This window comes from Limanda limanda, chromosome 8, assembly GCF_963576545.1.
Source record: "Limanda limanda chromosome 8, fLimLim1.1, whole genome shotgun sequence".
Lineage (NCBI taxonomy): Eukaryota > Metazoa > Chordata > Actinopteri > Pleuronectiformes > Pleuronectidae > Limanda > Limanda limanda.
The window spans coordinates 1,916,456-1,944,391 of record NC_083643.1 but is presented as its reverse complement, the minus strand read 5'-3'; the positions used below and the strand labels follow the sequence as shown (position 1 = coordinate 1,944,391).

The 27,936-nt window shown below is 43.8% G+C and overlaps 1 protein-coding gene across 1 annotated transcript; it reads right to left on the bottom strand.

Moving 5' to 3' along the window:
• On the bottom strand, positions 1–27,556 carry zc3h18 (zinc finger CCCH-type containing 18). Its single transcript, XM_061076973.1, has 21 exons — positions 27,404–27,556; positions 24,902–25,884; positions 22,749–22,833; positions 21,529–21,677; positions 21,263–21,358; positions 20,615–20,757; positions 19,843–19,872; positions 19,492–19,606; positions 18,794–19,059; positions 12,368–12,550; positions 10,257–10,382; positions 10,024–10,116; positions 9,709–9,872; positions 9,462–9,564; positions 5,463–5,573; positions 4,970–4,978; positions 4,681–4,886; positions 3,664–3,878; positions 3,429–3,528; positions 1,580–1,676; positions 1–1,041 (listed from the first exon to the last, which is right to left on the bottom strand). Exons 2-21 carry the CDS (start codon positions 25,871–25,873, stop codon positions 825–827), a joined length of 3,480 nt encoding a protein of 1,159 aa, XP_060932956.1. The 5' UTR covers positions 25,874–25,884; positions 27,404–27,556; the 3' UTR covers positions 1–824.
• Between the last annotated feature and the right edge of the window lie 380 nt (positions 27,557–27,936).

Below are 27,936 nucleotides of genomic sequence, written 5' to 3'. Positions count from 1 at the left end.
CTCTTTATCAAAATAGTTTTATTTCGAAGGCTGTTGTCACAAAAGCAAGACATGTCGTGGTCTCTACACGTCTCCGCTCCACCGCTCACGCTCCTCCAACTAAAAACATGACAAATAAAACTTCGGTTTCATGACTCGAGAGCCGAGAAGAAAACAAAATGCTGCAGATTAAAAAAAAAAGAAGAAGCAATATTTCACATCACTATCGTCTATAATCAAACGCTTAAAAGAATCGGATGACTTGCTGTTATTGTACAAGGTGCGACGGCGAACTCACGGAACGCAGACGAGTCGCTGGAGGAGGACGAACCCGCCGGGACGCCGCTGGGGCTCGGGGGGGGGGGGCGAATACAGATAATCAGGGTTTTGTACAAAGAAGCGCAGCGAAGCCGCCGGTCACACGGCTCCACGGAGGAAAGAAAAGATGTGAGAGGACGAGACAATAAAAGACGAGAGAAGAAGAATCAATATGTATAAATCTGCTTCGTCGGGAAGATGCTTCCTCTTCACCGGAGGACCAGAGAGACCCTCACGACCTTCTGTTTGACGCCTGCACGCTTCATCCCGGACACGCCCCTCCCTCGCCACACACACACACACGTGTTCCCCCCCCCCGCTCCTCGCCGCTGAGCAACCGTCCGATGTGTGGGAGCGAGCGGCGCTCTCGGATGAAGTCAAAACCTCAGTTGATGTTTCTTGTGGCAGCATGAACCAAACAACATTTTTACAAATCCACTGATAGCGGAGGTGGGGTGGGGGGGGGGAGGCTCCACCCCCTGATCCTCGCTGTGGCGTCAGCGCAGGAGCTCCGGCCGGGCGACCTTCTACTTGGCGGGGATCTTGGCTCTCTTCCGGGCGATGGCGTCCTCCACGGCCTTCAGCTGCTTCAGCAGCTCCTCGCGGCGGGACAGCGTGTTGCTGGGTTTGTTGGAGGCCGACGCCGAGCCGGCGGCCGCGGACGAGCCCGGAGCGGCGGGTTTGCCTGACGGCGCCGGGGGGGCTTTGCCGGACAACTTCGGGGGCGGGGACAGAGGACGCTTCCTGGAAGAGACGAGAAAAGAGACGAGGTGAGATTCTTTAAATCAGAAACAAGCAGAGAGCGACCAAAACAAAAAACTATTCATCAACTTTCATTTAATGATTTTTATATTTCAGTATAATGACTGTTATGGGGGGGGGGGGGGGGGGGGCTGAGCCATCACAGAACCTGATAACGAATCCTGTCTCAGTTCAGATCACATTGTTTATCCTCTGAAGAGAATGAGACTTTTATCTGCTTCATGTTATAAACAACTTTTCCCTTCGTGGGGATTTTGCACCAGAGCAACACAACTGAACAACACAACTGAACAACACGTTGTGCAGCGCTGGGACACGTGTGTGTTTCTTCCACGTCTGTGGCATCTTCCTCATTTTGCCCACACTTCATGTTGTGAAAACCCTGATGTGTTTTGGCTGAGTCCACACAGATCAGTGCAGGTGATCCAGACTTTCCAAACTTCCAGCTTCAACGCCACTTTCACCACGTTTAACTTCTGCAGTTGTGTGTAGTCGGTTAAATGAAGTGGTTTGCACCAACCTGTCTCCGTGGGGGGGCACGGGCCGGGGGCCTTGGCCTCTGGGTCGGTCCATTCGAGGGGAGAGCGGGGGTCGACCCGGGATCCTTTTATCACGACCTGAAAAACACAAGTGTGAACGTTAAAGAGGACGAGCGGTTTAGAAACGAGACCGAGAGTTCGATCGTGAAGAGGTTTTTTCATCGCTGTGGTTCAGGAAAACCGTCGAGTCGTCGCTTTTCAAAGGTCGAATGGAGATTTGGTGAAAAGTCTCCACTTCCACTTTAGGTGAAGTAATTCAGGATGTGGGCTTGAGTCCCTGGAAAGTAAATTCAATGCTAAGCTGTTCACAACAACCCTGGAGTTCCAGTTCAGAAACAGAAGTGATTGAACCATGAAGACCTTCACCTGCTCCCACTGGACAATCGCTGCTTTATGGTCTCTATCACTCTAAGTGGGACCATCATTTCAAAATGAACATGGTGCTGTATTGAAGACGATATGGATTGAGTGGATTGCGATTGATTTGAATAACCAGAGCTGCAGGATGTTAAATTAAATACCAGACAGAGAATTTACACTCGTGGGAAAAACCCATGAAATCAACGCTGCTGCTGCTTCCAGAGCAAAGTGACCAGAGACCGACTTTAAACAATCCTCCGGGAGCAGATTAAACAACTCGATTGTCTTTAAGAAAACTGTGATAAGAGCTGCTGCGTGTTTCTGATCAGACTTCATGACGACCACCAGAAGGACGTGAATATCTTCTACCGACATAAAGATCAGCTTCACTTTCTCTTCTCAGCAGAGTTCACACTGTTCCTCCAGAGTTTTAATATCAACTGAAGAGCAAGTCCCACTCATGCAGATCAGATCAGGTCAGAGGAAGGTTGAAGGTTGAAGGTTGAAGGTTTGAAACCGCTGACGGAGCGAGTGTGATCATCGCTGATGTAACCTTTGTTAATCATTCATGAAAATCCTATTTTTAGCTGCAAGTGAATACTGTAACAACTGATCTAAAAATATCCCAGAATAGTTCAGCCGATTAAGAGTAAACACATAATGACTTAATAGTTAAATAATAAAGACTCAAACATTGTAACAGTTGAAACCAGCTGAGGTTTCATATTAACTTATATCAAATAATAAAATTATGATTCCGCTGCCATTTCACCTTGAAGAGTGATTTTCTTTTTAAGCATCTAGTTGATTAATCAGGGTTCATACACATTTTGACCAATGACTTTTCCATGACTTTTCAATAACTTTAAACCAAATTTCCATGACCGAACATTTTGTGAAATCTCGGTGTATACGCGAAAAAGTGACAAAATGTAGTATTCAAACTAACATTGAGAATTCCAAGGCATACAGTAAACCTTAAATGACACAAACCCAAGTATGCCTGCCTATATTTTGAGCGTAATTCTTTAAAAGCATATGAATTATTTAAAACTCAGCGTAAATTAACTAGGGATGGGCATTCGATTAAATTGTCTAAATCGATCGTTTATTAATTATGCCCATCCCTAAAATGAACGACATGAAAATATGAATGTAACAAATTTCCATGACTTTTCCAAAACTTTTGGAAGATTATTTTTTTCCATGACTTTTCCAGGCCTGGAAAAACACATTTTAAAATTCCATGACTTTTCCAGGTTTTCCATGACCGTACGAACCCTGATTAATAAAATATACATTTCACCACAAACGTTGGCATCAACACTAAGAATCAACATCTGAAGCAGCTTCCGCCTCGTTCCGTTGCTTTCCAGACTCGTCTGAATCCCAGTGACCTCTGACCTCTGACCTCAGTTCCACCTGGAGTCCGTGTGAATGTTTGTGTTTGAGTGAAATCATGAATCTCACCTCGGTCTGGAGACATGGCCAGTCTCTTGCTGAGGGGCGAGCCCGGCCTGTCCTTGTCTGCAGGCAGGTACCTCTTCCTGCTGCCCTTATCACCCTGCTGCTGGAAAACAACACAATATATACCATTAAAAAATATATACTAATATTACCAACACAACAGAATTCAAACCTCAAATAACCGATTCTTTTCAGAGACATAGTTTCATGAAGGTTTGATGAAGGAGGGAGGAGTCACCTTGTTGAGGAGAGTGAGTTTGATGTCTTTGTGGGAACCTGAACCTCCATAGCTTCCAGGGGGGCCCATGTTGCCTGGAGGCGGATGTGCCGGGTGCCCCCCCCTGCTACCAGGTCCTGATTTGGGCACAGGGTTCCCCCCCCTGGGGGGGGCTCCAGACGGGTCCGGCTTCCTGCGATCCTCCCTGAAGGGTTCGTCCTTCTTCGTCGGTCTCTCTGTGGCGAAGACGAGAAAACAGGAGACAACTCGACGGTTACTATCGAATATCAGTTCTGGATATTCCCTTAAATTGAAATCTTTGTTATTTAAATCCATTTATTTGATTTTTGAGGCTTTACGAGACACACAACAGTAGAGTCGCTGCGGTCAAACACTTCTTTAACCAGGGTTCATACACATTTTGACCAATGGATTTCCATGACTTTTCCATGACTTTTCAATAACTTTAAACCAAATTTCCATGACCGAACATTTTGTGAAATCTCGGTGTATACGCAAAAAAGTGACAAAATGTAGTATTCAAATATGAATTCCCAGGCATACAGTAAACCTTAAATAACACAAACCCAAGTGTGCCTGCTTATATTTTGAGAGTATTTCTTTAAAAGCATATGAATTATTTAAAACTCAGCGTAATGAACGACATGAAAATATGAATATAACAAATTTCCATGACTTTTCCAAAACTTTTGGGAGATTCTTTTTTTCCATGACTTTTCCAGGCCTGGAAAAACACATTTTAAAATTCCATGACTTTTCCAGGTTTTCCATGACCGTACGAACCCTGTTTAACACTTTCTGGTTATTTTCTGTAGATCTCACTCTAGAGAACATCATTGTGTTTGTTACAAAGAGACGGATTTGATAAGATCTACTCTTACAGGCACCAGGTGGAAGCTGCAGCAGCTTTTCTTCACATAGATTCGTCACTTTTCGACAGAGACATCGTTTGTTTATCCTTTATTTACCAGTTGAGTGTGACAGGGTTGTGTGTCAGTCTGCTCTTTGTCCACTCACCTCGGGTCTTGTCTCTCCCGTGCGGAGGCCGCTCCCGGACGGGGGCTCGCTCCTTGCGGGCCTGGTTGGGGGCGGGGGAGTGGGAGCTGGCCGACGACACCGGGCTCGCCAGGTCGGCGTACATGTCGTCCGAGTCGGCGCTGCGCACGGAGCTGCTGCTGGAGGAGGCCGAGGACACCGAGGACACGCTGCTCACGCTCAGCGACCTGTGGACAGGGGACAGACAGTTATCCTACAGTACGCACAACACGGACACACAAGTGTGAACACGGAATTATAACGAGCGTACCTGGATTTCCTGGACGGTTCGACACGGCACATGAGAGCAAAAGAGAAGAAGACAGAATCAATTAGTAAAGGAACTAAAGTTGCACGTTTTATTTTTGGATATTCAGCTGAAACAGTGACTTGAAGGAATGTGACCGATGTCCACGTGATTTGAGATATGACGTTCAAGAGCATAAAGACCGGATTTGTGAGCTTGACCTTTGACCTTAATCAGTAAATCTGTGAGTGCAACTGAACATTTTTACCAAATTTTAAGAAATTCCCTAAAGGTTGTTCCTGAGAAGTTCCCAAGATCACAAACGGGATTTGCAGGGTCACAGTGACCTTGACCTTTCACCTTTGACAACCAAATTTTGATCAGGTCATATTCAAGTACAACTGAACCCTTGTACCAGATTTGAAGGAATTCCCTCGATGTGTTCTGGAGATATCACGTTCACAAGGATAGGAACACGAGTAAACATAAAGCCTCTGGTCTCAGTTCTTCACTGTACCTGGATTTTCTGGATCCGGATTTCGAGAGCGAGTTGGAGGAGGATCTGGATCGGGAGCTGGAACCAGTATAACTGCTCCCGCTTCCACTGACACTCCCACTCACATTTTGCCTGAGGAGACAGAGACAGACACAGATCTGAGAACACAACAGGAAGCTTTTCACGATATTAACACACCAGTGCAACACCTGCACAGGAAAAACACACAATGGAAAAACCAGAGAGCGAATGTCCCTCAGCGGAGCTCAGAGCTCGGCCGAGGCCCAACGGAGACTTTAAGTTCTTAAGTTCCTCTTTCTTAAATCGTAAAGGTTCGTCCCCACGTCAGAAACTCCAGACTCTGCGCTGCCCTCTTCTGGATCAAATGCTCGGGCGCATGGAGGAATGTCGGCAGAGATGTAACATTGTTTGGAATCTTTTCTGTACGTCAAGGCAGAGTAAATGAACCTGCACGCCACCACATCCCCCTCCCCCAGCGCTACTGTCAACAGGTTCTCCAACACATAGATCTCTCATTACTGTGGATGATGTCAGAGCCTTAAGGACAGAAAGCTACTTCCTCTCGGAGGAATTGAAGGCTTGCAGGCCGGTGAGCTCACTTCATAAACCTTATCAGTGAAATGCTGACTAACAACATTACCGAACATTACCTCACCCTCACGGCCGGCTCCTCCCCCATTGCAAGAACGGGTGTTTGCATTTCTGAGGTTTTTCTCTCGGTCACGATCTTGTCCGTCCCCGGCAGAGACGTCTGACCCGGGACTGAGTGCAGGTTTCTGCTGACTAGGGACGGGTATCGTTGAGTTTTTATCCGATACCGGTTCCTAACCGATACTTTTTAAAGTGCACAAAACGAAGCTTGACGTCATTTAAGAAAGGCTTTTTTTATTGCCAAATATATGAACTGTTTAAAGTAGATTATAAATATAAAATCAATACAAAAACGTTTTAACTTAAAACTATGAATAATATATAAACTGTTAACAAAAGTTTACACTATACTTAAACAAATAAAAATAAATACAAAACACACACACACACTCTGACTTCGGTGCCTGAGCCAACTGAAGACTGAGGGTCGCTTCGGGTGAAGGGAGGAGCGGAAGTGTGAGGAGGCGGGACGAGCGGAGACCTCAGGCTTCGATTGGCTCAGGCACCGAAATCTCCGTTTGCATTTCGGTTCCGGGTAGGTACCGGTTGTATTGGAACCGGTACCGATATGGCACCGGTTCTCGGTACCCAACCCTACAGCTAACATCCGGACAAAGATTCTGAAGCCGGAGTGACTAAACAGAATTCCGCCATCGTGTGATTTTTCATGTGTCCAGATGTGTAAATCCCATCATATCATCTACAAACTGGTTCAGATACCAAGCCCTCACTCAACCGTTCCCCCCCCCCCCCATCAGGCTGGTTTATAGGAAGTTGTAGATGTACAAAACGAATCTTGGCTTTGCTTCATTGCACCTTAGACGTTTCAGCATTACGACACCTTGTGTTTCTGGAGTATCTGCATCATTCGTATTGTTTCAGCTGATTAGACCGGAAGAGAAAAGTATTATAACTGTTTTTGTTGAACCGCTCCTGCGTCTGACCCATTCAAAAGGGGTCGGGCCGAAACTGACATCAAACGAAGACTAATGTCACGTTTGTAGATATGAATGATTATCACATTAGATGGCACGTTGGTAACTCATTAGCATCTCACCTTTGACTGTGGAAACTGGACGATAAGTTCATCTAAAACAAAGAAGCTGATTTGTCCGAGGTGTGCACCAGAGAATTAGATTCCTTTGGTGTTTTCGTCTCATTTTATCGTGATACAACATGTTCCTGTTTTGTAAGATTTAAAAAATGTGCAGAAAGCTGCAGCTGAAACAAATCCACCAAACTCTGCTCAGATTCCTTCATATTCGCAAAGTTTCCTGCTGAATATCGGAGATAAACTCTGGTTTCTAATAACTTCTGAGTCTTTTTAACGGCTCTGCAGTTCAGCTTCACTCTCCAACTTCCTGGACCCAATAACTACTGTTCTTGTTTAATTACAGATCCTTATCTCAGCTGGTATCACTACTAAAACTTGTGTTGATCATAGGGAAGTCCTTTTTCAACATAACCCTCCGAACTGGTTTTGCTGGATACTTTCCACCCGGGTCTGCCCACAGTCACACCCCCACAGCACCATGAGAACAGCCCCACGCTGTTATTCCCGACCTTTAGCTGCTCTTCCCGTCCAGCTGTCACACACACACACACACACAAACACACAATTTGACACAAGTAGAGTTCTTTTCCCTTTTCCGTCGCACACACCTAATCTCTACACTTTCTCCCAAAGCGCCCGGCTGCAGTGTCTCTCCGAGCAACATATGCAAATAGGTTTTGGAAACAGTTTTGTTTGAGGAAAGTTTATCAGTTTGACATATTCCTTTGCAAATTTGATGCTGGTTTGCAGAGCGGAGGCCGGCAGGACAACATTCTCCCACCCACTCCAGAAACTCATGGCAGCACATCCACAGAGTTCCACTGCTCGCTCGCCCACGCCACGCGAGCAGGAAACGGAGAGGAACGACAACCAGGTTGTTTTTGATCCAGTGACACGAGACATGAGGAAATCTCGACCTGTGATCTGGGGTCGAGGGGTCGAGGACATTCCACTTTTTCAGATTTTAAAATCTTTAACTCTAAAACTTAATTTAATCTTGTTTAGTTTCAGACGTCATTTAGAGGGAAACACAAATCAGACTTTGGTGTCTGCAAAACACCGAAAAGTGCAAAGTATGCGAAACAAAAGATCTAATGGTGGGATGGTTGCATAAGTTTGTTATTATTTCTGTAATATGCAACATTTGAAGACTGATTCATGAATGCTGCTTCAACACGTTTCTCAATGTTTTCAAGTCAGAACTTTACTCGACTAGCTGCTGATCTATGCAACTACTGTCCGGTTCTACACTTTCCTGTTTGTAATGTTGTGTTCACTCGCCCTGTGTTGTTGCTTCAGGTTTATTCCTCGTCATGAGTGAGTCGCCCTCAAGCTCTTCTGCATTACACACGTCTTATAAACAGTCTATGAGGCAGAGAGTGAAGTTACAAAGCTTGTGTCCCTTGGCTGAACCGAAAATGTATCTGGTTTGTCTCTTTATTTGTTAGTCGCCTCATCATCTCAGCGACACACGCATGCACGTTAAAATATTCATTGCAGATATTAACAATGGTAATAGCTTGAATTTATAAAGCGCCTTTTAAGAGACCAAAGGAGGCTTTGCACGTGTTGCTGGGGACAAAAAGACGAGTCCACACAAAGCAGGACAGAGACAAGCAGCACTAATGGGGTGAAGAAGGATCCCGGCTGTGAACCAGGTCTGACGAGCTCGAGCTTCACTCTGCACCCGGTGTCTGTGAACGCAGCACAAGTGACAGGTTCCCTCACCTCCGTATGTCCTCAAGTCAGTTTCGTCCAAATGATTTGTCTTCAAAGACGACATTCCACAAACGGCCTCAACACTGTGATGGCTATCAGTCAGTGACGTGTGCAACAATGGAGGAAACGTGTGCTGCGGATTCCTTCTTGTCTTTAGTGTTGTCTTTAGTGTTGTCTTTAGTGTTGTCTTTAGTGTTGTCTTTAGTGTTGTCTTTAGTGTGGGCATAAACTGAAACTGAGCAGTGTCTGGTGACTGGTCTCACTTGATCTGAACCAGACAAGAAAAACATTCTCTGTTCCTGATTCTCACTGCTTTGAAAGAGAGAGAGAGAGAGAGAGAGAGAGAGAGAGAGAGAGAGAGAGAGAGAGAGAGAGAGAGAGAGCGAGAGCGAGACAGAGAGACAGAGAGACAGAGAGACAGAGAGACAGAGAGTCAGAGGGAGAGAGGGAGAGAGGGAGAGAGGGAGAGAGAGAGCGAGAGAGAGAGAGAGAGAGAGAGAGAGCGAGAGAGAGAGAGCGAGAGCGAGAGCGAGAGAGAGAGAGAGAGAGAGAGAGACAGAGAGAGAGAGACTCACCTCCGGGGAAGACGCTGCTGCTTCACTTTCCGTCTTCCTTCCCGGGGGTTGGGGGGTTTTCCTGGTTCCCGTGGCGGTACGGGACGACCTGCTCCGCCGCCGCCTGGTCCGCCGCGACCGGCTCCGCCTGGTCCGCCGCCACGACCTGCTACGCCGCCGCGACCTGCTCCGCCTCCACCGCCCCGACCTGGTCCGCCGCCGCCGGGTCCTCCGCGCCCGGCGCCGCTGCCGCCTGCGCCGCCGCCACCGGGTCCTCCGGGCTCCCGGGGGTTGGTGGGGGCCTTGCCTCCCTCCTGCATGGGTTTGGAGGGCCGGCCCTGCATCCCACCAGGCGGGGGGGGACTGGGAGCCTTCTTCATGGGAGGCTTGTCCCTGCGCGGCGGCGGCATGGCGCCCGGCTTCGGCGGCACGCTGCAGGAGGGAAGACGCACTTGTTGGTTAAAGCGTGACGACAGCGACACTGAACACATGCGATGTGACGAACAGGAAGGGTGAGCGATGAGGCTGGAGGATCCACGGATGAGTCAGATAATGTAAATGGATGCAAGTAATAAGGAATTACCCTTTAGTTAACATAGGGGGGGGCTCGGGTTTATTCTTAGCATTCCTCGGCGCTGTCCGACTGGATGAGGGAGACCTCGAGAATGATCGAGACCTGAAAGATCAACAATCACTCTTACAGGGTCAGAACGCCGTTTAACCTTAAGATCAGAACCAGACCACAGCGTCACTACACAGCTGCTGGACGCCACCGAGGAGAGAAACGTGTTGATGACGTGAAGGTTGTGAACGCACCTGGAGCGGCTGCCGCTGAAGGAGCTGCGCTGGGACGAGTGGCTGGAGTAGGAGCTGAAGGAGGAGGAGCGGCTGCGGGAGCGAGAGGAGCCCGAGCCGCTGTAGGAGGAGGAGCGAGACGAGGACCTGCAGGAGACACACACAGGGAGGAGGAGGAGGACACTCAGGTCATAAGGTCAAAGATAGGTCAATGGGAACAACCTTCCGGGGGTCTCGGGCTGTCTCGGGGGGGCACCGTTGAGCCATTTTGCGACGCCCATTGAAAATTCCTTCAGAATACGTAAATTTTCACCACTTTCTAACTTTCTGCAAATTTTGGTAAGAAGTTGAGCACGTTAAAGCCCTGAAAAAGCCAATTAATTTGCCTGAATAATAATAATAATAATAATAATAATAATAATAATAATAATAATAATAATTACAATTTCAATAGGGTCTCACCAGACACCTTTGATGTCTGTGCTCGGGCCCTAATAAATCAATAATAAACAACAAAAACAAGATGAATCTAGTAGAAAACCCGACTGATAACAGGAGAATCATGATCCTAATTATAATTATAACTCATGTGGCGTCTAATTGTACAGTTGAGACACTTCTCAGATCCATCTGCCAAAGGATTATGAAATTACAGCGATAGGTAATATTTTTAAAACTGTCCTGCAGAGTCGTGTTCTGATGGTCGATTAGTCACCGATTATTAGGGATGGGGGAAAAAATCGATTCTGTTACAAATCGCGATTCTTGTGAATGACGATTTAAAATCGCCATGCTGCCTCCCAAATCGATTAAAAAATAAAAAAAAATTATTTTTTAAAAACATATTTATTGGTTTATACCGGGGGGGATATATGGGGGGGAGCAACATCACCCCAGAGCATGTTGACCAGCTCTTGTTTTTGCACAAGAATCTAAACATACCCAAGCACTAGCTTTGCATCGCCTACATGCAAACAACAATAGCCTACTTTTTGTTTATTTCAAAGTTTATATTCTAAGTAAACTTTTATTCATTCTATTTAATTTACGTTTTATTTATTATTTAAATTAATATTGTTTAGCATTTCTTAATCTGTCACTTTGTGTGCAGTTGACAGGGGCTATACAATAATAGGGAACATTTTTATTTATTTTCTCTATTGGCTGCCCAGCAGTCATTAAGTTAATGTTAATATTTGAAATAAAACTTGTAAAGCTCTAAGTGAATTTGACTGTGTTGTATTTGAAGGAATGATTCAACATTTTTCCATGGTCCAGTATTTAAAAAAAAAAATAACCAAAAGAAATCCCAGGAAATCGTAATATCGAATCGCAATACATATCGTATCGCCACCTAAGTATCGTGATAGTATCGTATCGGGAGGTCCCTGCCGATTATTGAAATGATTTATTGGATTATGAATGACACAAATTCTCAATTGCTCTTATTTAGCAAACAGCTTTTATATTTAGCTTGAGGTCGTTTGAGGCATGAATAAAGACAATAAAGATCGATACTTCATTTAAAAAAAAAAAAATCATTTAAATAAACTTTGCTGCATATGAGGGTACTGCTGACACAAAAGCAAAGAAAATCTAGTTTTTGTCCATTTAAAACCAAGGACAGGCAAAGTGCTAATAAAGAAAAATTAATTTAAATTCAAGTTTCCCTTTTTTCCTGTGAACCAAGAACAGGCCAAGTGCTGGTACTAAAAATAAATTAAAAATCAAGTATCCATTTTTCCTGTTAACAAATAGGACAGGGAAAATAACATTAACAAAAACATCAACAAACAAATCCACAGTCTTCTTCGGTCTAATTTATTGTGATTAAAAAAAGACGTAACCAACGAGTAAATTCGTCGGCAACTATTTTTGTCAAAGACGTCGACTAATCGTTGCACCCCTAGTGGACTGGTAAACAAACTGCAGTTATGTTCACATTCAGCTGATGTTTGGTAACAACACATATCAGGAGGCTTCAGAAGCAGGAACTTCATTATCTAATTTAATATTAATCATCATCTGATCATTTCCCACAGCAAGATAATTAATTCACCAAATACGTTAATTCACCATCACGGTGAAGCAGAATAACCAGGAGGTGACTGAGGAGGAGGAGGAGTTCCTACCTGGAGGAGTTGGACAGAGACACGGACGAGCCGGAGGGTCGGTGTCGCCGGCGGCCTCGTGGGGGGGAGCCCAGCCCCGGGCGCCTCCTGGGGGATTTGGACCGACGCCACGGGTCCTTCCACTCATCCGGTCGCCGCATTAACGGAACAATATCCTTCTTTGAGGGCGGCTCCATCGGCCTGCTGAGAAGATCCAGAAGATGTTTAGAGAAACGTGGCAGAAAAAAAACCAACAAACATCTCATTCACCAAACTGGATTTTCCCGAATATTCACACGCACATCACCTGCTGCTCCGCCTGCTTTTCTTTTGTCTCTCTTGTTCCTCTTTTCTATCATCAATCAAACTCTTTTCATCAACTCATTAAAAACCAAGATTGAAGCCAAGGACTGAAGAAACAAGTCGGAAGGATTTCAACTGCAGACATCACTAGGGTTGCAAAGGGGCGGAAAGTTTCCGTGAAATTTCTGGAAACTTTCCACGGGAATATTAAGCTCGGGAATTTTGAAAAAAAAAAAAAAAACTACTCAAACTAAACGCTGAGCAATAAAAACTTCAAAACTCTATTTTAAAGATGTATGGAACGTTGAGTTTCAACCCTCCACTGTGCATTCTTCCATCACATGCACAGATAACTCCCAGCATGCTTCACTCTACAGCAGAGCTATTGAGGCCTGCTGTAGAGTGCAGGACTAGTCAGGTAAGTTTCCATGATATTACTGGGAAAATATATTAGCATGCTGATTGAGGATTGTTCATCTGTTCATCTAGACTATTTCCATTCATTTATCCATCAATTGTAAAATATGTTTACAGACGATTCCAATTGTTTGGCTAACTATTTATATCTCTGGCATTGCATTAGTGTTTTTTTACAAACTTTTTTCTCATCTTATTCTACAGAACAATGCCACGTGCACTCTCTCATGTGTGGAGACATTTCACCTCATCCAATGTAGAAGGAAAGGCTGTGTACATCTGCAAATACTGTGCAAAGACCTATGTTAAGAATGACACAAAGATGCAGAAGCATATAGTCAAGTGCCCAAAGTTTCCTCAGGGCTCAAATCAGCCTATGACAAAACAAAATGTTTATATTTATGTCTGTATATGACAAGGTAAATACAGTTAGTATAAATCACCCACAACATTTCCAGTTTATTCCCGTTAATTCCCATGGAAAGTTTCCAACTTTGAATATTCCCGGAATTTTGCAACCCTAGACACATCCAGGCTGAGGACAACAGGGGAGGACTTGATGGTTAAGTTCATACATTTGTTGGTTTGGGTATTTTGCTCAATATATTATCAAATTATAAACGGATGAATTTGGTCCTCTGATGTATGGGCTTGTAGTAGAAAATTAACTAAGCAAGGTTTAAAAAGTATTTTGTATTTGGACAGTTAGTGTTTGAGGCCTTCTCAAGAGACTTTTATGACTTGGATTTACATACAACGAATGTTTGATGACTTGAGCTGTTTTATGGTCGGAACTGTTTATGACGTGAATACAGTGAGACCTTTTGCGACTTAATTACCCACCAGAGGAAGCAGTGTGTGTCTTCTTATCACCTTAGGAAACAATCGTGAATCAGCTGTTGTGTTTAGATTCCTCTCCTTCCTCCACCTATGGGAACCTGTCTGGATTGGTTCAAAGAGACAGCCCTCCGTCCTCCTATATAAGACCCTTGTATCTGACTGTTCTTCATCTTCACTCTGAGACCCTTGTGGTTTCCCTGTGTTGATCCTTTCTGCAGAAAGCCCCTTATTAAATACACGTAGATAACTTTGTTGTTTCCAGCCTCTTGTATCTCCAGAATTCTACCACAGGCTATACATCACAGACCTGCTGTAAGTTGGGAACTGGTCAGAGACGGATTGGATAACAACTGGATCCCAGCCAGGACGTTTACCATCAACATGCATGGGATTTCCCACCAGATGGACTGATGTTTACTTTTGTGAAGAAGACGCTGAGATCTTCGAGGGCGTCTCTAAATATTTGTCTGAGGAAATTAACGCGAGGAGTGGATATTCCCACCGAGTTGCAGAAACTTTGAGGGAAGGATCCATATCGGTGTCTGGGTTACTGCCCGGCCGAGGCCCGGTGTTCTCAGGTGGCCGGGCCAGTGTGGAGAGGTTTTGTGTTACAGCAGAGAAAGCTTTCAAACAATGCGCTGCACAAACTGTTTAAACAGGGACACAAACTCGGAATTTCATATCATGCACGAGCAAAACAAATGAATGGGCAGCCTATTGTGCGCACACACACACACACACAATGCAGGTGTGTGTTTGTGTGAGAAAGGTACACTTCCCCCATTGAATAAGAAATTCCGCTGCTGTGATGCAACAGCAAACAAGTGACCTCAAGCACCGAGCTAAAAATAGAATCACAACACAGGGGCTATTTTTAGCTCTGTAATATATACACTTGTCAACATGACGTTTCCTTTGGGGAAGAACTAACAAAAAAAAAGAAGGGAAGTATATTCTATAAATAGACTTATAAAGCCCCTGGACAGAAGGTAACTTGACGTCGTCTGAACTTTGTGAGTTTAATGAATCAGCCGGAGGAACAAGTCCACAAGTCCAGTGTCCGTGAGACACAGTGAAGCTGAACGAGGATCAAACTTCATATCAATGTTTATTTCTGAGTTTATTGCAGGTGTTATAAGAACAGGCTGAAGCAGGTTCAGACTAAATAGAGCAGCCGCCTCTGCATTAAAAAGAAAAACACAAAATGAACTGAATATAAAGAGTTTTAGCCAAAGTTATTATGAATAATTGATAGAAGACAAAGAAAGAAAAGAATTAAAAGGAAGTGTAAATAAATCCTGCATGAAAAGTAAAGATAAATTCTGAGGGACAGAGCGAGTGTGTGTGACTTCATCACTTTGTGGTTTTGGAAGAGAGGAAGACGAGTTTATATTCATTTAGGGGCAAAGAGGAATTAGGAATGACAACACAGCAGTGACGTCACTTCTGCAGTCGCAGTAATACTGTAAATAAGAAAGTGATTAAATAAAAAATCTTTTAATTTAAGTTAAAATTCTATACAACCACCTGACTTGGACTTTTATTCCACCCCCACACCTCAAGGATGTGTTAAATATTACACACATATTATATTATACTGCATTACATTGCATATTGCAATTTGACATTGCATTTCACTTTTTACTTCACTTTTTATATCTTTATCTTTTATATAGATTTGTTTATGTCTAAATAAATGGTACTTTGTATAATATATATTGTTTTTTTATTGTTTTTCTTATGTGTGTTGTATTTATTGTGTTTTTATGTTTCTATGATCATATCCAGAGCAAAGTCCAGGTAGGTGTAAACCTATTTGGCAATAAATACCTTCTGATTCTGATTCTGAATATATCTCATACGATCGATACACAAGTTCCAAACCTGCTGATGGAGCAGAAGCCCCCCCCACCGTGCTGTCGTGCCAGTGTTGTATTTTGCAAATCTCACGCTAATGTTAAGATGTTAATGAAACAATAAACACACAAACACGCAAGGCTTTTTTCGTGCCAGAGCCTGGGAGTTCCACGGCGTCATACCACCAAACAGAAATATGCAAAAGAGGAAGAAGTGATTGCAATAACCTGGGTGTCACATTTCTCTCCCTGCAGAGCCAGAGCCGATATGAACCTGAGTCTACGGCCACTAGACCCGGGGATGATATCATCTATTCACAGTGCAGACAAAAGACAGATGATAATGGGGTTTTTTTTTACCAGTGGAAAAATGGGCTATGGAATATTACACTTTCTATTTTGTTGCATTGTGGGTGACAGGTAGTTTGTTTATGTTTCTAGAGAGGGGCGGGGTTTCAAGTCTGTCTGTAGCTGAAGAGTGACAGACGTTTATATTTGTTCGTGAGAGTAAATACTGAGCTGAGACGAGTGTGTGGTTCATAGAGCGTGAGAAACAAAGCTGCACACAACCCACTGTGTTCACTTGTATAAATCAAAGATCTTTGTGGTTATATAATTACACAGGCCAACATCACGACTGCAATTAAACTAATTGTGCAATTAAATGTTTGCCTTTTCTACTGGGAAACACTAAAGAGCTTTGACTGGGAATTTCTCACCTCGGAGGTATTTTCCAGTTGTTGAGTCAAAGACAAGTGCATCACTTCCTCAAATCAAGAGGATTTGCCTGTAGTGGACATACTGCTGACATGCATCTACGTCACTGATCGCTGAGCAATAAATGGGCGTCGGCTCCAGTTCCCTTTTACCTCCGGTGACAGGAGGCTCACCGGCCACGCTGGTGCCTCCGGGCTGACGACGCTGCAAAGTTCCGCAATTGCAAAGAGCACGAGTGCGAACAAAACAATGGAAATATGTGCCCCTGCGAGTCGGGTTATCAGTCATACAGTGGCGAGAGGCAAGAAGGTTTGTCAACAACAAAGTGGAAATTTTTCCAAATACGGGCGAATGCTTTTCTATAGATGAAGCTCGATGACTGATGAGTTGGAAGAATGATGCACGAGTCGCAGTGTTGTGATGCAATCCCAGGATGTGTGTTGTTGTACTGCTACAAACACCACAGACGTGTTTTCTTTTTAGCAATGACTGGGATCACGGCTTATTAATTGTCGTAAATTGTGAAAATAAAGGAGTAAATCTACTCAACAAAAGCATTAAAAGAAAGACTCAGCAAAAAAGTTCATGTTGGGGCACAATTAGCATTTTGGGGAACTTTGTTAAACTGTAAAAATTAACTTTTGAATTATGAGAGGATATATAAAGTGTACCTTAACATTTGTGAGCGGTCAAAGCTTCTGTGTGTTAAGCTGATGTTTTTGTATGAGATGTGAAATTCTTAGATTTGCCAGTTATCCAAAATGCACGATTAGGAGAAGTGAAAAAATCATAAAAATAAAAACACTTGAGCTAAAAGCATCGGTTTCCACATCCGAGACCGATGGATGTTCCTTCCACACGGAGGTGCAGTAACCTCCACTGATCTGCAGCCGGACGTGCACCACCCTGGAAATCTAAGTTCTTAGCAACGACCTCTGACTTCTCAATCTTCTCCACCTCATATTCAGTGAAGGTGATTTATGTATTCGCTCCATCTCCAACAGGATCCGCTGAGTTTCAGTCACAGCTTCACGTGCAAACACTGTGACATATGAAGCTAACCACCAAAACACAAATACCTGAACGTCACAGGTATTGGCCTGTTTTCACAATTTGGAGTCAACCAACAACAAATGGCTGCAAATGTGTCTGGACTGTTTTTTAAACTTGACAGAATAACACAAAACTATCGGGTTTGATCAGACAACCTATATATTTATGAATATATATCAGCCTTCAAAATCCATCCATTGAGACCTGATGAAACATACACGTGTATAAACCCTGAAGACCGGGTGCAACATTTGCACAAGTGCGTGTTTCATACGTCATCGTTTTCAAAGCCTGATGCAACTCGTCGTCATTTTCTTGAAATATTCGCGGGAAAAGGCAAAGTGCATCATGGGAAACGGCTCCTGTCCTGCACAACGATCTCAGGGAGGGCGGCGATATTGAAGCAGGTTACAACAGAGTTTCATTGACAATTAAAATACCTGCTGACCAAGGCTCAGTTAATCAGAAACACGCTGGAGGACGACCAAGAAGGAGTTTCAATTATCAACAGCAATGACAAATATATGTCTTTCTGCTTCAGAGGCTGAGAAATTAAAGTCACCTGTTCAGAAGGGACGTAGAATGAGTGACCACAACACCATGCAACATTCTTTCATTCTTTCATTCCATTCATTATGTGGAAATGTTGCCTGTTGAGTCTGACTTCATCAGCACCAACAATCAACTTGACTGAAACTCCACCAGGATGTGGAGAATATATTAATAAGAACAGTATTTGGTTGCACAACGATTTCCTCAACAACCGATCCCAAACCTTAAACTGTAGAACGGATGTTTTCACACACTCACCCGTTCCTTCCACTCACTGAAACCCGACTGACTAATCCGCTCTCATTAGTCAACAAGGGCTGTGACAGAGTTCCCACAACAACATGCAATATACGTCCCCAGCACGGGGCTGACACACGCAGGTAAAACTTTGGCATTGTGCAACATTCCTTTCACGGTTCAATAAGTGAACAAACTTTCCTTTGTTAACATGAATATTTAGCCCGGGCACACGTATCAACATCTTTAACTAATGGGACGAGATGATTTACTGCAACTAAAACGTCGGATGCAAAAATTAAAGATCTGTCAAAGTGACGCTGGTCTCTCAACCACACCCGGTGATTACAAAGACAACTGTGTCAAACTAAACCACTAATGATTAAGAGAGTTATTCTCTTGGCTTCTACCAGAGGTTTGGACACGTCAAATAACTTTCCTGCAAAAACAAAAACCATCGGATGGAACGTACTTGGGCGGCAGGTCGAGCGGAGAGCGAGGTTTCAGTTTGTCCTCCTCCTTCTTCTCCCTGGGGTCCCGAGGAGGTCGCATCCTCGGCCTCTCCTTCTCGTCGCGCTTCATCCGGTCCCGCTCCCACTCTTCTTTCCGCCGCATGCGCTCCTTCTCTCGCTCGCGCTCCCTCTCCCGCTCCCTCTCTCGCTGCCGGCGCTCCCGCTCGCGGTGATCTCTCTCCCTCTCTCGGTCCCGGGGTCGCTCCTGAGGGTCGCGCTCACGCTCCTGGAGAGATGGATAATAACAGTTATTATGAATTGTGTGTGTGTGGCACTCAGCCCCATTCATCTGTATATACTGAATGACTCAGTGGGATAACAACCTGTGATTCTCACCTCTGCTAACAAATCAGGTCACAGAAAACTGTTGTTGAAATGTATCCTGTAGAGTTAACTAGTCATAATAAGTGTATAAATACTTGAGTTATAATAAAAACCAAATATAATCTAGTTGACCTTGTGTCTGTTTAAATCAGTGACAGTTTCTGGCCTCTCTGGATGAGACATGCAGGAAGGGGCCGGGTCAGACCAGAGCCTGCATTCGCTGCTGGAGCACTTTAAACTTTAAACTTTATTTGTGTCTGTTGAAACTCTCGGTTTGTGAACATTTAAAAAAGATCCAGAGAGATCTTCTGAGCAGCATCTGGAGGATACTCACGTTGTAGTGATACGGAAGTGGAGCCTCTGTGTACTGAACTCTGAAGTTTTCATACTGGCCGCCTCGCCACAGCGCCTCCATCTCATAGTCGTAGTAAGGGTCGTTGTACTGGTCGCTGCCGAGGGAAACACGTTTGAGAAATCATACAACAGCTCACAAAGGATCTTTATACAGTGATTATACACAAGCACAGGAGAAAAGAACTGGGTTTAATGGTTTGTTTCTAAATGACATTTTAACAGAATGTTGTACAGATTCGGTTCCACATTGCATCAAACCATTTTCTAATGAAGATGTAGCTTCTAAAATGTTTTAGTTTCATCAGGATTGTCCATGTTAGTGAAAACTCACCCATATACAGGATCTCTGCAGTCAATTTCACTGAGAAAGCAAAACAGACGAGTATCAGTGCAAACAACTCAATCATAACACATCTGGATTATGTTCTATGCAACCATGAGACTGAAGCTGTGGATCAGGTGGAGGAGCAGTGAGACCTCGGCCACCTCAGGCTACCTCAATGTTTCATCGTGGTTTCTATGGTTACATAGAGGTTCAGCCCCCATAAAAATGACCTTTGGAAATGCTGCTGACCCCGTCCTGGTTTGAAATCTATCTCACCAGCTGCAGTGCAGACAACCTGCTTCCTGTTTACACCACGTGACCCGTGTGTGGTCATGTGTGTAGAGATTAGTATGAACGTCCAGACGGAGCTCAACTGTTCTCTGAGTGGAGGTATATTAGAGTTCAAATCTCAAAAGCTCGGTTTCTTTCTAGTTCCATTATTCATTCGTCAAAAAAATAAATGAGTGTCTGACTTTTAGGAACAGGGGAAAAACGCAGGTGCTTCATGCCGGGTGGTGCCCAGAAAAAAGATATCGCTAGAGGTCAAGTTTGAAGTGTAATGCTTTTGTATAGTGAATTTAGGGAAACTTCTGAAAGAGGAATGTGTGAGAAAGAGACAACAAAAGAGAAATGGGGAATGTCCAAGCAGCGGTGACAGCGGAAGGCCGAGTGGAAGCAGGGTTTCACTGGCTGATCCATTTGCTTCAACCAGCAGAATATTCAACCCGATCTCAGAGCTCCTTCAACATTATCACAGATTCTAAGATTCAGCTCCTACTCTCTGATGATGCGGTAGCTGCGTTCTCTGAAGAAATCGTTCTCCTTGTCAAACTCCCTCTCGTCCTCCCCGATGGTCACGTTGAAACGCTTCTCCTCGAAGTCCGGCTCCTGCTCTTTACGGATGGTGGCCTTCTTCAGCATCTGTGGGAAACACAACCAGACACAAGGGGCTCGGTTAGTGAAGGTAAAGTGTCACTGGGAGCTCTGGTAAAGACAGAGATTCACTACACAGAATACGTGTGTTTTCATGGCGCGTAGAGAAACTTATTGATGTCATAAAATCATATAATGTGACACAGTAGGAAACAGACTAATGCCAAAAGAATGAATCTTCCTATTATTATTCATTTCTGATGAGTTGAACAGGCTCATGAAAACAATAATCTACCACAGCCAGTGAGGGTCCGACCGCAGGGGGTCTGTTTTCAGAGGAGTGAGAAAGACTCAATAAAAAGGAAAGTTTATTCCTAACAAACAAGCAACAGTGTATTTTACTGTCAACGTTTCATCGACTGTAAAACTTAATAAGCTCATTAAAAATGCAAAACCTGTCATTTTATAGCTCTTCCCGGATCGGAAGTCTCTCTAAACAAAGTGAGGTGCAGCTGCACTCAAGTTCTAGGGTGGTGGTGGGGGGGGCGTTTACCTCTTTGGCGTGCCGCAGACCCCTCTCCCATGCACTCTCCACAGGGGGCTCCACTGGGGGAGGGGGTGGAGGGAGCTCCTCCACTGCAGGTCCGGCCTTAAAACAGAAACAAACTTTAATTCAACAGATGCAGATGTTGTGTGACAGTTTGTTGAAGAGCAGGAGGCGGAGATCCTTCACAATATGATCATGGTTTCATCTAATTTATGTATTGTATTAACGTTAGAGCACAAAGCAAACATAGGATCTGTGGAAGAGAGACGTACCCAGGGGTTATTGGGAATGAGAGGGTGCGGTCCACCAGGGGGCGCTCCATTCGGTGAGAAGACGTCTGGTTTACTGATGAGGGAATAGTTGCCTTTGTCATTGACTCCGGGGTGGATGAACCGACAGTTCATGCCCCAGGTGCAATTTCCTGGAAGAAGAAAATAACATGTTACCAAGAATAAGGAAAAAATTAAGAATTAGACACAGAATATGTTTTTATTATTGATTAAATAATATGATCTTTTCAGAGAGAAGTGTAAACAGGAGATAAGATAAATTACATCAACATGTATTCTTGCAGTAATCATTTTCAGTCCTGGTATAAATCCAGTTATAAAACAGGTGAAACTTTAAAGATGAAAACACGTTCCACATTTCTACGTGTGAAAAATAGAAATTAATGTTCATCGTGTATCACCATCAAATTCTCACTTTAAGATTGGAAATAAATAGACCAATAAAACGTTATATTTATCCCTGAAATCTGCATTCATGAGAGTTTATAGTTTCTTATTAAGTTCACGTTTTACTCAGAGCAGAGGGAAAATACACAGATCTATAATAAGCACTCTGAGTCCCCCTGCTGGAGAGCTGCTGCCATGACAGGAACTTAAACAAACAGACATTCCCCACATGCTCTAACCTGCAAAAATAATGGACACCAGGAAGCTGCTGCTGCTTCCATCACAATGTTTACATCACAAACACAAGGTCCCTCAAATCATAGAAAGCTCCACACAGCTCCACAGCATCGAGGATAATGTCAAAGTGGCTGAGAGCAGAAACTCAAAGACCCGGAATATCAAAGTACATCTAAAAAAGAGACTCCGAACAAAGAGAATCCAGATGTTGGAGAGTCCAGTCAGAGACCAGATGTTAACCAGCAGAGATGCTGAGGATCAACACACCAGACAAGCTAAGAATGTGCTGAACTAGAAACAATAAGCAGAATGTTGTGCAGGTCTGACGTACAGTTTCTTTGAGGCTACATCCAAGGTTCACCTTCTTTCTAATGACCTTGTTCAATAAATACACAACACATTATATGGTGTGTAATTATCTTAAGTACATTATGTTTGTTTAAACATCTGGTTCAGTTGATCACATCACACTTTTACACCCAGAGCTTCGTTCTCTGGCCACAGATGCTGATGAAGTTTTCATAAAGTGGTCGAACACGAGTTCTTCACCGGTTCCCGATCTGTTCTCCATCACCCACCTTTGATGAAGAACCTGCAGATGGGGCGTGGCCTGATCTTCCTGTCTGAGGGATCTTTGACCTCCCCCTCCTCCAGGTCATCGTCCTGCCAAACACACAAAGGGAGAGTTAAGCAAATCTGACTTTTTAGAAGGTATTTGAGACACATCCAGATTAAAGAAACACTTAATCACAGGATGTAGTTTCTTTAACGAGCTTTACTTTGACACACAATGTTTGCAATGACTTAGTTCAGGGGTTTTCAACTGGGTGTCTGCACCCCCCCCCTGGTGGTCCTCGACAGCATTGCAGGGGGTTCCACGAAATTCGCTTTGATATTTCAACACATTTCCAGATTACTCTTGAATATCGTGAAAAATATCTAAAATAAGAAAAATATGTCTAAAATAATTTAAAGGTGCTGGTGATCATGAGGTTAAACTTAAGTAGGCCTCAATTGTTTGTGTGATATTGTATGATTATCATTTGTGACATATTCTGCATTAACTGGCTTCTTCCCTCTTCAGTTGTTGCCCCAGTTTATGATGATTGTTATTGATCACCGTTACTTTAACGTTCTCTCAACATGTCAGCTACATGTCTGTACATTTAAGTTATGATCGTTATATATTGATGTACATATGGTTCTGAGATGCAGAACAACTACAAACTGCATTTTAATTTGCACTGAAAATCCACCGTTTTTGTTGTTTTTAACACAGATTTTTTCGAGATTTGTTTGAGGTTTTTAAATAAAACCAACATGGAAAACCAAATGTTAAAACTTAATTCTACACACACACACACACGCACACGCACATCAGTGGGCCGCGGATTACTTACTAGCAGGGTTCATACACATTTAGACCAATTGGATTTCCATGACTTTTCCATAACTTTAACCATATTTCCATTACAGTAGTATTTAAGCTAACAATGCGAATTCCAAAGCATACAGTATAGCTTAAATTACACAAATGAATGAGACAATAGTTTGATTGAGGTATTTGTCTGTTGTGACTAGGGTTGCAAAGGGGTGGAAAGTTTCCGGTAAATTTCCGGAAACTTTCCATGGGAAGGGCTATTGAGGCCTGCTGTAGAGTGCAGGACTAGTCAGGTAAGTTTCCATGATATTACTGGGAAAATATATTAGCATGCTGATTGAGGATTGTTCATCTGTTCATCTAGCCTATTTCCATTCATTTATCCATCAATTGTAAAATATGAGTACAGACAATTCCAATTGTTTGGCTAACTATTTATATCTCTGGCATTGCATTAGTGTATTTTTTACAAACTTTTTTCTCATCTTATTCTACAGAACAATGCCACGTGCACTCTCTCATGTGTGGAGACATTTCACCCCATCCAATGTAGAAGGAAAGGCTGTGTACATTTGCAAATACTGTGCAAAGACCTATGTTAAGAATGACACAACGATGCAGAAGCATATAGTCAAGTGCCCAAAGTTTCCTCAGGGCTCAAATCAGCCTATGACACAACAAAATGTTTATATTTATGTCTGTATATGACAAGGTAAATACAGTTAGTATAAATTACCCACAACATTTCCAGTTTATTCCCGTTAATTCCCGTATATTCCCGTTTATTCCAATGGAAAGTTTCCCACTTTGAATATTCCCGGAATTTTGCAACCCTAGTTGTGACCCATGACATGTACTTTTCCATTTGTAGCCAAGCCTGGTTAAATCTACACTTCCCTGGCATGGTGCATTATCCCGCCTGCTTTACAAACAAACTTTTCAATTAGAGCGTATGCCTGCTTACATTTTTAGCGTATTTCTTTTAAAAGCATATGAATTATTTAAAACTCAGCGTAAATGAACGACATGAAAATATGAATATAACAAGTTTCCATGACTTTTGGGATTACATTATTTTCAAGTACTTTTCCAGGCCTGGAAATAAACATTGTACAATTCCATGACTTTTCCAGGTTTTTCATGACCGTAGGAACCCTGTTCTAGTCCGAATCCTGATCCCTGGGACAGAACCAGTTGAAAACCCCGACCTAGATTATCTATGTTCATCAGCTCCTATTTCCCAGAGTTTTGTATTAATGAGAAAATGTTGTGAATATGACAATGGAGTCATTTTTCCAAGCCCCTCCCACTGATCATCATATCACTAAAAAGCCAAACCAGGACACTCACATCGATCTCTCCTTCATCGATCTCTCCGTCGTCCTCGTCCTTCTTCTTGTCCCTGAAGGAATCTCTGGACATGCGGTCCGGCCCCCGGAAGTCCTCTGATCTCCTGGAGTCACTGTTCTTAGGAGACGGGGGCAGAATACGCTTCTTCTCCTTCTTCTTAACGATCTTGTCCTCGCTCTGCTCCTCCTCTGCCTCCTCCTCCTCTTCCTCCTCCTCCTGTGCAGGGACGTTGGGCTCCTCTGGGACCTCCTCGTCGTAGTCCAGCTCGTGCTCGTCCAGCTCCCGGGAAGCAGAAGCCGAGTCGGCGTTCGGCTCCTTCACGGTGACCGATCTTCTACTCGCCCCTTCTGCAGCTCTTATCCTCTCACCCTCCTCTTCCTCCTCTGCCTGGATCTTTTCCTTCTCCTCCTCCTCCTCTTCATCATCTACCTCAGGTGTCTTAGGCTCGGCTGAGACATCCTTTTTATAGTGACTGTATCCTTCCTCCCCATCTTCTCCATTGTCTTCATCAGTAAAGCTCTTCACCGGTTCGGAGTCGGGGGACTGTGGCGTGTCAATGACCCTGTCCTCTTCCTCATCTTCCTCCTCTTCCTCCTCCTTCTCCTCTTCTCCATCTAACTGGTGCCCCTGTGGACCATCTTCATCCCCCTCCATCAGAACAATGGTCTCTTCCTCCTGTCCCGTCCCCCCAGGCTCCTCATCCTCTGCGTCAGAGACGAAGTCGGGCACCACCTCGTCCTCCTCCTCTTCCTCTTCGTCCAACTCCTCTAATCCCAAACCTCTTCGTCGGCTCTCCACTGGCTCTTCGTCCTCGTCCAGCAGCTCTCCGTTCTCCTCTTCATTGATGAGCTCGCTGCCCGAGACCACCCTGTCCTCGTCTTCATCAGAAGAATCCAGCAGCTCCGAGTCGGAGAAGCCCTTCTCCTCCTCGGGAGACTGGGGCGACTGGTTCGGGCTTTCAGGAGAATCCATTAGAGAATATTCTAGAGTAAAGAGAAAAACAAGTACAAACAACCAGGTTAATAAGCAGAATTCATAAGATTTACCAGTATGATTACTAACCCATAAACTTATATTTAATTAGAAGATAGAATCACTACTGGAGAATCCATTAGAGAATATTCTAGTGTAAAGAGAAAATCAGTTTGTTAGAAACAGTGAAGAAGTTACTTGTTGAGAGGGTCTGGTCTCCGAGTGTCTCTTTATATCTTTAACACGTCTTGAACAAAACTAATAAACAATCAGGTTAATTATCAGTATTCATAAGATTTACCAGTATGATAACTAACCCATAACATTATATTTAATTAGAAGACAGAATCCCTACTGGGAAAACAACCTCCAGTTCATCCTGATGGAATCTGGAGGTTTACTGACCAACCACTTCTACAGGTTAATACTTTAGATCGACTTTAAAGTAATTGTTTATAAATCAATATTATTTACACAAACAACCGGATGTTACACATATTAGTTTAAACTATTAGACACAGAACAGATGAGCAAACTTTTGAAAGTTCTTGAGAAACAATCACTGGTTGTTATGAACTAAACTTAAAGAATCGTAACTTTTCTTGTTCAGAGGGTCTGGTCTCCGAGTGTCTCTTTATATCTTTAACACGTCTTGAACAAAACTAATAAACAATCAGGTTAATTATCAGTATTCATAAGATTTACCAGGAGGATAACTAACCCATAACATTATATTTAATTAGAAGACAGAATCCCTACTGGGAATACAACCTCCAGTTCATCCTGATGGAATCTGGAGGTTTACTGACCAACCGCTTCTACAGGTTAATACTTTAGATCGACTTTAAAGTAATTGTTTATAAATCAATATTATTTACAGTCAACCGGATGTTACACATATTAGTTTAAACTATTAGACACAGAACATATGAGAGCAAACTTTTGAAAGTTCTTGGGAAACAATCACTGGTTGTTTATGAACTAAATGTAAAGTGTCGTAACTTTTCTTTTAGTTTTAAATCAAACACAGAATGAGGCTCATGGACTGACAGCGGGATTTGTTGTGTTAGCTTCGCTGCTAACTCACAAACCACAGCTAGCCCATCAAGCTAGCCTGCACAGCGGCTAACCCCGGGTGTGTGTGAGGGGGTTGTGTGTCCGCGGTGACACGACCCGGCCGAGTTGTGTGTCCGTTACACACACGTTAACCTGCAGCAGCCACTCTCCGGTGGGCTGAGTCGAGCTAACTGGCAACAAGGCCCCGGGACTCCAGCGCGGACACACCGGGCTAGCGAGCACCACACCGGGCTAGCGAGCGAGCAGCGAGCCTCCACGCAGCGGAGGCTCCCCGGCAGAGAGGAGCCCGGACCCCCCGCTGCGGGACGGCACCCAGCCGGGGGCGGGTAGCCGGCTCAGCAGCGCTCAAACCCGGGTCTGTGGTAACAATGCAGCGCTCCCTCCCCGGAGCTAAGCTAGCCGCTGCAGCCGCTACTCATGCTAACCGCTAACCACCGGCTCTCCCTCGTTCACCTGGCCGGCCCGGGGCTGTGTGGACACGGCAGCGCCTCGGTAGGAAGTCCCCTCTCCGGCGGATCGAGCTCCAGCGGCCTGAGACAAACACCGGATCCGTGAGTTGAGCTGCTGAGGCGGGGGAATCACAACTGCCCGCACCGCACAGCGACAGCGGCCATTACACACGCGTCATCAACAAGCGACGAGCTGAGGGTAGGCGCGACGAGGCGAAGAAAAAGAAACATAATGTTATATTAATATATTAAAACATATTAAATCATTTAAAATTATTTTTCTATATTGCATAAACTGGTTTATATTATATTATACTTTTTATTAAAAAATATGTCTTAATAGTTCAATGTAAAATGTATCAACACTTACTTTTAGGAAATTATGTCATAACTTCAAAGGTCGGGTTACATTTATAGTTAAGTTATGGAGTTCAATATGTCACAATATTTAGTTCAAACAGTAGAAATAGAAACTCTAGAATAATTATAAATTTCTATAAAATATGTTACTGCTATTGGTATTAAATCCATGCAGAA

Coding starts and splice junctions, on each gene's coding strand:
- zc3h18 (XM_061076973.1), bottom strand. CDS start 25,873: ATGGATTCTCCTGAAAGCCCGAACCAGTCGCCCCAGTCTCCCGAGGAG. Junction 22,834..24,901: donor TCGATGAAGGAGAGATCGAT/GTGAGTGTCCTG, acceptor TGTGTTTGGCAG/GACGATGACCTGGAGGAGGG. Junction 20,758..21,262: donor GTCTGCGGCACGCCAAAGAG/GTAAACGCCCCC, acceptor TGTTTCCCACAG/ATGCTGAAGAAGGCCACCAT.